This window comes from Equus przewalskii, chromosome 13 (genome assembly GCF_037783145.1).
Source record: "Equus przewalskii isolate Varuska chromosome 13, EquPr2, whole genome shotgun sequence".
In the NCBI taxonomy this organism is placed as follows: domain Eukaryota; kingdom Metazoa; phylum Chordata; class Mammalia; order Perissodactyla; family Equidae; genus Equus; species Equus przewalskii.
Genome location: NC_091843.1, coordinates 92316023 through 92326245, shown reverse-complemented (window position 1 = coordinate 92326245; position 10223 = coordinate 92316023). Strand labels below are relative to the sequence as shown.

At 40.8% G+C, this 10223-nt stretch overlaps 1 protein-coding gene across 1 annotated transcript; it reads right to left on the bottom strand.

Annotated features, from left to right (window-relative positions):
* Positions 1-2658: 2658 nt before the first annotated feature.
* LOC139075199 (olfactory receptor 2T11-like) lies at positions 2659-3693 on the bottom strand. Its single transcript, XM_070569924.1, is given in 2 exon segments — positions 2659-3357; positions 3360-3693. Coding segments are annotated over 2 exon segments (945 nt in total). The 3' UTR covers positions 2659-2746.
* Between the last annotated feature and the right edge of the window lie 6530 nt (positions 3694-10223).

Below are 10223 nucleotides of genomic sequence, written 5' to 3'. Positions count from 1 at the left end.
TCCCACTTCTGGGTAGAATTCCAAAGGAAATCAAATCACAATCTGCAAAGATATCTGCACTCTCTTGTTCATTGCAGCATCATTCACAATAGCCAAGATACGGAAACAACTTAAGAGTCTGTCAGTGGATGAATGGATAAAGAAGATATGGTGTATATATGAATATATACACAATGGAATACTATTCAGCCATGAGAAAGAAGGAAATTCTGCCATTTGTGACAACATAGATAGATCTTGAAGACATTACACTAAGTGAAGACAAATACTGTATGATCTCACTTATATGCGGAATCTAAAAACATTAAACTTATAGAAACATAGAGTAGAATGGAGGTCGCCAGGGGCTGAAGGGTGGGGGAAACGGGTGATGCTGGCCAAAGTGTACAAACTTTCAGTCATCAGATGAATAAGTTCTGGGGATCTGAAGTACAGCGTGGCAACTCTAGTTAACAGTACCGTATGGTATACCTGAAAGTGCTTTGAGAGTAAAGCTTTAACGCTCTCACTATGACAACAACAACAAAATGATAATTCTGTGAGGTGGAGATGTGTTAACTTACCTTATTGTGGTAAACATTTTGCAATATATACATATATCACATCATCATATTGTGCACCTTAAACTTTACACAATGTTGTATGTCAATTATATCTCAATAAATCTGGAAAAAAGATAATTGAATACACTGTCACACACACAAATGTACACATCTATAGCAGCTTAGGGGTCATTTATTTTACCAAAATATAGATTTTTATTATATACATTTCCCCCCAACCCTTGTGTTCTTCCCCCAAAAACTCCTGGAGATCCTTCTAGTTGTCTTCTATAGTTTTCGTTCATTCTTTACAACAGTTATGCAATCCATGATGTGAGTATACCACAATTTATTCAGCCATTACCACTGGTTGTTGCCAGTCTTTGAGTAAACAATCTCACAATAAACATGCATTTACATATGTTAAATATTGACACTTCTATTTCATTTATTCTAGAAAATTCACAAAAGAAGAATTCCTGAGAAGAATGTGAAACAATATTTAACTTTAACAAATTGCATTCCAAAAAGGCCATAGCAGTTTACATCTATACTAGAAAAGCAAAAGATGCCATTTTCTACACATCATATCCATCAATAGATTTTAGAGTGCTTTTTGGTTTTTCATGAGCTGGCATATGTTGAATAATATATACCACAATTTTTTGTACTTTTTTGTGAGGCACAACTGTTGATTGTTGACAACAGATTTTGCAGCATATTTCAGTTGTAAAGTTTCATTGTGATTCATACAGCCCGATATCAGAACCATCTCCTCAGTCACAGAAATCTAAAGAAAATCTTCTCTACATTAGGAGAATCTTGACCAGGGCTTTATTATTGGGACTCACAATTCCAACAGCATTTTATGCTCTTTTGTCGTATGAAAGGTGGGCTGGCCTTGGATGGCACTGTGGCAATGTCAGCTACAAGCTTGCCTGCAAGCGCCTCGCAGCTCCACTCTCAGCAGCAGCTAGTCAGCCTTCCTGCCACTGTCCTATGTCTATGTGGTGGGGCCATCATCCACTCTGGTCTGAGGCAGCAATCTGTGTTCACATGTGTGTCCACAGGCAGGCATGGATCTCCTGAGGAATCCAACCCAACACCTCTCCAATGTTCATGTAACTGACTATGAAATTTTGCTCATCTCTATTAGTCACCTCAGCCTGATTCATGGCCCAATCTGTTCCATTCTCTGGTAAATCTTACAATTACTTTACATAGACTGGCAAACCCAAAAAGACTCCAATCACTTTTATCTCTGTGCATCAAAGGTGACCTATTTACGCATTTATTATGGATGAATGACAGTGTCTTGTAAGAGCTTGCAAGTATCCCATGAGGAAAAATGCTGCTCTAAATATGCACTGATTCCAGAAAGTCTGTTGAATGCTTGCCATGGCCAGAGGGTACTTTCTCTGGATAGGTAGCAGGTACATGTAGCTTTTTGAGACTCTTATCTCCACTGTCTATCTTGAGTTACAACTGCACTCACAGGATGAGGGATCTGAAGCTAGAGCCAGTGAGGGCTTGGAAAGCCTGTAAAATCAAGACGAAAGCCAACTGCACTTCACTTGCCCGTGGCAGACGATATTTTCACTCAAAGCTAGGTATGTCAGCTCCTGCGAGGAGAATCCTCTTGTGCTGTACCTGAACTTAGGACTCTTGCTTATCTGAGAATGACCAGGAAAGTTTCTACCCAAGACAGGTAGGGAGAATAGAGCCAACATGCTGAGTTTGCCAGGGCATTCAAGAGAGAAACAAAAACTTAGCTTATGATGGTCCCTGATCCATTCGTTTTTACATACCAGTCACATTTGTCTTTCCCTGGAAGTTGGTGCTTCTAACAATGGAAACTAACGAGATCTGAGTCACCAATAATACCAAGCAGGACTGAGACTCAAGGACCCTGAGAAACGTCTAAGCATTTCAAGTATAAAAAGAGAAGATTGGAACTTTGTTGGTGCTTATGAATTGGTTTGAAGCACACCAGTTGAACTGATCCATTTGGGAAACAAATATTTAGACACTGAGAAAAATCTCCTAAACTATTAATTATTGAATTATTATCGTCAATTAAATTCAACAACACGGTCTGCCCATAGGGCTACAGCAAATTTCCTCATGCTGGAAAATGCAATTGTGGGTGCTCCAGGAGTCCTTGTTCCTACACAGCTCCTGATAGCTGTCTTCCACTTTGAGGTTTATGTGTTCTGTTTGGAGACAGGACGTTTCCTCAGGACTTTTTCAAAAGCACCCACTACATCCTTGTTTCTCAGGCTGTAGATGAGTGGATTTAGCATGGGTGTGAGGACAGTGCAAAATACAGACACAGACTGCTCCTGCTCAGGGCTGTGGGAGGAACCAGGTGTCATGTACATATAAAGACATGGTCCTAGATAAAAACTTACCACTGTGAGATGGGAGGAGCAGGTGGCCAAAGCTTTGTTTCTGCCTTGAGGGGATTTCATACGCAGGACAGTGAGGAAGATGAAAGTGTAGGAAGCCATGATAAGCCCAAAAGGGATGATGATGAAAGCAACGCCCATCACAAAGACCACCAGCTCATAGGTGGAAGTGTCTTTGCATGAGATCTTCATGATCGCTGGCATCTCACAAAAGAAATGGTGGATTTCTCTGGAGCGACAGATCGGCAGATTCATGGTACAGGATGTGTGGGCTGTAGAAGCTAAAATGCCCCCAATCCAAGACAGTGTGGCCATTTGCAGACAGACCTTGTCGTTCATGATGACTGCATATCTCAAGGGGTAACAGACAGCCACGTATCGGTCATAGGCCATGAGGGTCAAGAGATGCATTCAGCACCCCCAAGAGTAAAGAAGAAAAATATCTGTGTTCCACAGGCCACACGTGTGATGTCCTTCCTTCCAGAGAAAAAGTTTATCATCATCTTTGGAACAGTGCTGCTGATGAGGGCCAGGCCTACAAGAGAAAGCTGGCTGAGCGGAAAGTACCTCGGGGTGCGGAGCCTCATGTCCATCCACATCAGGAGGAGCAGGATCAAGTTCCCAGTGACTGCGGCAAGGCAGATCAGGATGATGATGTAGATAAGGACGCTGACGCACTTCATCTTGGGGAAGAGCCCCGAGAGAATAAAATCTGCCGTCAGTGTCTCGTTTCCTCCCTCCATGGCTTGGACCGATCTGGTTGAACCAAAAGAAGAAGGTAAGGAGAGCAAAAGTCAAATGAAGTGCTACAAGCCTTTTTGAAAGCATTTTTTATTGGTCAGTCATGGCTGAAATAATCTGAAATAAAAAATAACTCCACAAACCTCAGTGGCTTATGACAACAAACAGGTATTTTTTTGCTCCCACGTCCGTGGGTCAGCTGGGGCTTTTTGCTTTAGGCTGCAGGTCAGGTACAGATTTACTCCACCACACGTCTCTCAATCTGGGGCTTACTCTTCCCAGGAGGATGGCAGAAGACAAAAAGGGGAAGCCGAATCACATGATTCCCCTAAGGCCTGAGCTCAGAGCCACCACCTTCAACCACATTCCACCAACTAAAGCAAGTCACACATAGAGGCCCAACGTCACTGTGGCAGGGACATAAACACAACCCACGGTGAGACATAAAGAAGGGGGATTGAAGAGGAAATTGGAAGCAATTCATATGAGACATTCCGCAGAGCTCCTACCACTACTATCCTCAATTTCATGGTCTTAATGCTGGGTTTTCAGATATTCCATAATTTAACCCCTAGTCTTCTGTTAAGCTCCAGTAATGAAGATCTATGGATTTCCCATGATCACAAACTAATTTCACTGTGGTGAATGTCTTGAGGTCATGTGTGGCCATTTGATATGTCCAGACAGGCAACAGATAAACACATGAGCTCCTCTCCTAGCGGGCCTTGGCCTGTGGATCTGGTTACATACATCCATGGAAGAAACCACTGATGTAGAATAGTGTGCAGTGAAATGAACCTGTTCTCCTCGCACCCAAATGGAACCTGGGAGGTCACCTTCCTTAATAGTGCACACCAACCAAGGAAAGAAGGATAGTCAGTGCTGTACTTTCCTTTAGATTTAGTCATAGGAACTCAATATGAGCCACAACAGGATAAATTCAGAAACAGTAATTAAGTCAGATTCCATAAGCTGTAAGTGAGAGAGTGGATTGTGCCCGTGTTCAAGAGGGAGGATGCCACCCCCTCAGGGTTATGGAAGGGCAGATGGAGAAGGTTCTATGCTAAGCAGCTTGGAGCATGGAAGGAATGTTCTTTATGACCATGTTACTAATTACTCAGATGGTATGTAGGCATCAAAAAAACATAAATCCACAACAAACCTGTAGGGTAGGAAAATGCAGTTAAGGGTGGAGTGAAGGACAAATTTCAAAAGGAAAACTGACTGGGACATGAACAGTCCATCAAGATTTCCCATGCTCCCAACCAGCACTACTGAGTGGTGAGTCCTGGCCACCAGTGGGGACGTGAAATTCCTACTGAAAACGTGAAGATACACTGAGGACTTACTGTACGCCGCTTCACTGAGGTTTTCAGGCTGACTTACTTCTAGGACCCAATAACTATGTCTTCCCATCAGTTGACCACGAATTTCCAGGTGGAGGGTATGGAAAGTTCTTAGGGACAAGTGGGTGAAAGCTGAAGAAAGAACCAGATCCAAGAGGTGATTTAATTTAGTAAAAATGGTCTTAATGTTTGTTCTGTAGTCTTTTTTTTTTTTTTTAAGATTGGCCCTGAGCTAACGTCTGTTGTCAATCTTTTTTTTCCTTCTTCTTCTTCTCCCCAAAGCCCCTCAGCATATAGTTATACATTCTAGTTGCAGGTTCTTCTGCTCCACTATGTGGGACGCCGCCTCACCATGAGCAATGCCATGTGCGTGCCCAGGATCCAAATGGGAATGCACCACCTTAACCACCCGCCATGGGGCCAGCCTGGTTCCATGTTCTTAAAGTTGCACCTAGTTACTTGAACTAGGTATTCTCCCCTGGCTTCTCAAGTTGCTACAAAAGACCCTGTTAAGGTGAAATACAACCCTAAAGAAAGGCAAACCAGCAGACATGATGATTGGAAGCCAGGTCAGTCTTTTTCTCGTTTTACCTGAGCTCTGTGCCCACACGCTGGGTGTTACTCAGCACATCATGTTCCACAGTAGTGGTGCTGGGGTTCCTTCTGGAGTGCTGCTCCGTGTTAGGAGACTCGAGCATTTTGGTTTCCACCTGCAGGTAGTATTTCTGAGGTCGTATGACAACAGCAAGTGCCCAGAGGGTCCTGGAGACAAATGGGAAGCCACAGAGGAGGTGGGTCCCTAAGCACTGTTAACTGATTTGTTTACCTTCACTGCAGTGAATTTTGCTCAAAATGAGACTCTATGGGGGAAATTACCCTGTTTATCCAGGGTTTTATTCTCCTGGGTTGCTTGGATAGGTCCCATATTTTGGTCTCTCCTGGGGTCTCATTTACTGGGGACTGATTTTCTGACTCATCCACAAGAAATCGTGTTCTTTAAACTCTTGCTGAATTTACGTGAAGGTGGAGAAATTTACTTTCTCCAGTAGCTGCCGCATACTGAAGGGATATTTCTCTCTTGCAGATTCAAAAAGCTTGGTGCTCAGGACAAATGTAGCTATCCACCATCATCAAACCTGGCCATCTTGGTTTTCAAATAATTTCTTTTCTAAAGGTTTTCCACAAGTAGTAGATAAACATATTATCAGTGAAAAAGCTTTTTTTAAATATTCAATTAGAAGGAATAACTAGTGAAATCCACTTACTGTCCTATCTCTTCCCATCTCTCTCCCGCGAGGTAATTAGTGATAACAAATTGTGCTTCTTTCCAACCTTTTCCCATTCAATATGCATGGATATGAGGTTTATGTCTCATTTCTCGCTTTTTAAAACGAATTTTTATTTTGGAATGATTTTTAGATTTACAGAGAAGAAGCAAGAATAATACAGAGAATCCCCGTCCACCGGCTGTCATCATGGTGTGTCTGCTAACACTAAGAAATTAACACTGCTGCATTACTATTAACCAAGCTCCAGACTTCACTGGGATTTCACCAATTTTTCCACTAATGTCATTTTTTTTGAAGAAGAAGATTAGCCCTCAGCTAACTACTGCCAGTCCTCCTCTTTTTGCTGAGGAAGCCTGGCCTTGAGCTAACATCTGTGCCCATCTTCCTCTACTTTTTATATGTGGGACGCCTACCACAGCATGGCGTGCCAAGCGGTGCCATGTCCGCACCTGGGATCCAAACCAGCGAACCCCGGGCCGCCGAGAAGCGGAACGTGTGAACTTAACCGCTGTTCCACCGGGCCGGCCCCAATGTCATTTTTTTTCTGCTCTAGGGTTCAATCCAGGATACTACACACACTTAGTCGTCCATTCCTTGGTCATCCCTTACCTTAGTTTTCCATAGTCTCTCAGTTTCTCAGTCTTCCCATTTTCGCATGACCTTGACACTCTGAAGGGCATTGGTCAGATATTCGGTACACTGTCCCTCAATGTGAGTTTCTCAGGCGCTTTGCTGTGACTGGATTGGAGTCACGCATTAGGGATGGTACTGTGCAGACGGCATTGTGCCATATCAGGGATCAGATGACATTGTGCGCGTTGTCAGTGGTGTGCTCACCTTCATCACGTGGTTGAGGTGGTGTTAGCTGGGATTCTCCACTTTAAAGTTACTGTTCTTCCCTTTGCATACTCCATTTTTGGGAATAAATCTCTAGATCCAGTCCACACTCATGGGGGTAAGGGCTTCAGCTCCCCCTTCGGGGAGTATCTACCTATTTCTTTTTGGAATTCTATAAAGAAGTTTTGCCCCTTCCCTCCATTTATTTATTACACCATTCATTTTTTTGAATATGGTCTCATGCATGTGCATGTTAAGTCTTGTGTCGTTTATCCAACACTGTGTTATTTATTCACTGTGTAAACGCCCGGGAGGAGGACTGCTGGTTTCTATGGCAGGTCTGTACTTAACTTGATAAGAAATTGTGAAATTGACTTTGAAAGTACTGGCCCATTTGCGTTCGCACCCTGGCCAGCATTTGGTATTGTCAGTTTTCTGAATTCCAGTCATTCCAACAGATGTATAGTGGTATGTCATGTGATTTAAATTTTCTTTGTGTCACTCAAATTGCTAATAGGTTTGATCATCTTTTAATTGCTTTTGGGTGAAGTTCAGGTCAAATCTTTTGTCCTGATTTGACCTGAAATCAGGTCAAATTATCAAAAATTAGAATTACTGCTTTGCAAACATATTCTCCCATTCTATGGCTTATAACTTTATTCTCTTAATCATGCTTTTTAAAAACATCTTAATGAAAATATAATTTAAATATCATAAAATTCACCTATGTTATGTATACGATTGAATTATTTTATTTTTTCAGAGTTGTACAACCACCAGCACAATCTAGTGTTAGAACATTTTCATCATTGCAAAAAGAAACCTTATATCCAGTAATGGTCAATCTCCACTCTCCCTTTCCCCAGCCGCAGGCCATCACTAATCTGCTTTCTGTTTCTATACATTTGCCTAATCTGAAAAATTCGTATAAATGAAATCGTACAACCTGTGGTCTTTTGTGGCTTGCTCTTTCACTTAGCATAATGCTTTCAAGGTTCACGTATGTTATAGCATGTATCAGTGCTTCATTCTTTTTCATTGCTAAATAACATTCCATTGTATGGATCTACCACCGTTTGTTTATACATTCATCAGATTATTTTTTTGTCTATTACGAATAATTTGCTATGAACAACCATGTGCAAGTTTTTGTGTGAACATATAGTTTCGTTTCTCTTGGGTACATAACTAAGAGTGAAATTGCTGGGTCAAATGGTAACTATGTGTAACATTTTGAGGAATTGACACAGTTTTTTAAATCATCATACCGTTTTACAAGCCCACCAGCAATGCGTGTTACAATTATTTCACATCTTTGAAACATTTGTTGTCTACCTTTTCTACCTTAGACCTCCTAGTGGGCATGCAGTGGTATTTCACTGTGGTTTTGGTTTGCATTTCCCTAGTGACTAATGATGGTAAGCATCTTTTCAGTGCTTGTGTCACCTTTGTATGTCTTCTTTAGAGAAATGGCTATTCAAGTCCTTTATGGGGTTGTTCACCTTTTTATTATTATTATTTTTCCAGGTTTAATGAGAAATAATTAACAAATGTAATTGTACATATTGAAAATGAGCAATGTGATGATTTGATAAATATATACATTAAAAAATGATTACCAAGATCAAGATAATTCACACACCCATCATCTAACAGCTAGATCTTGTGTGTGTGTGTGGTAAGAACGCTTAACATCTACTCTCAGCAAATTTCGAGCGCTGAATGCCATGTTAGTGACTAGAGGCACCACACTGCGCGTTACGCTCAGAACTTGTTCTTATAACTGAAAGTTTGCACTCTTTGACCTGCGTCTCCCCGTTTCCCACCCGGAGCCCCTCACAACCATCTTTATATTCTTTCTTTTCATGAAATCAGCTTTTAAAAAAATTCTGCTTATAAGTAATACCAAACAGTATTTGTCTTTCTCTGTCTGGCTTATTTCACTTAGAATAATGCCCTCCAGTTTCATCCATGTTGTCACAAATAACAGGATTTCCTTCTTTTTTATAGCTGAATAACATTCCATTGTGTGTGTGTGATCACATTTTCTTAATGCATTCATCTGTTGATGGACACTTAGGCTGCTTCTTTATCTTGACTATTGTGAAAAATGCTGCAATGAACAAGGGAGAGCAGATGTTTCTTTGAAATACTGATTTTGTTTTCTTTGGATATATACCCAGGAGTGAGATTGCTTGATCAAGTGATAGTTCTAATTTTAATTTTTGAGGAAATTACATAGTTTTCCATCATAGTTTTACCAATTTATATTCCCACCAACAGTGCACAAATATTCCCTTTTCTCCACATCCTTGCCAACACTTCTCTCTTGTTGATTTGACTATAGCCATCCTAACAGGGCGAGGTGATAACTCATTGTGGTTTTGATTTGCATTTCCCCGATGGTTAGTGATGTTGAGTATCTTTTCAAGTACCTGTTGGTCATTTGAATGTCTTCTTTGGAAAAATGTCTATTCAAGTCCTTTGAACATTTTTAGTTGGACTATTTGGTGTTTCCTTGCTATCAAGTTGTAATATGTTCCTTGTATATTTTAGATATTAACCCTTTATCAGATATATGTTTTTTAAATATTTTCACCCATTCTGTATGTTGCCTTTTCAATTTGTTGACTGTTTTCTTTGCTGTCTGGAAACTTTTTGATTTCATGTAGTCCCACTTGTTTATTTTATCTATTGTTGTGTGTGTTTATGGCATCCTATCCAAAACAGTCGTTGCCAAGACCAATGTGAAGGATTTTTTTCCTATTTTCTTCTAGGAGTTTTACAATTTCAGGTCCTACATTTAAGTCCTGAATCCCTTTTGAGTTAATTTTTCTGAGTGGTCTGAGATAGTGGTCCAGTTTCATTCATTTGCTTGTGGACTTCCAGCTTACCAACATCATTTATTAAAAAGAATATCCTTTCCCCATTGAATATTCTTGGGTGCATTGTCGAAGATTAATTGGCCACATTTGCATGAGTTTATTGCTGGGCCCTCAATCAGTTCCATGGATCTATGTGCCTGTTTTTATGCTAGTACCGTATTGTTTTTATTACTAT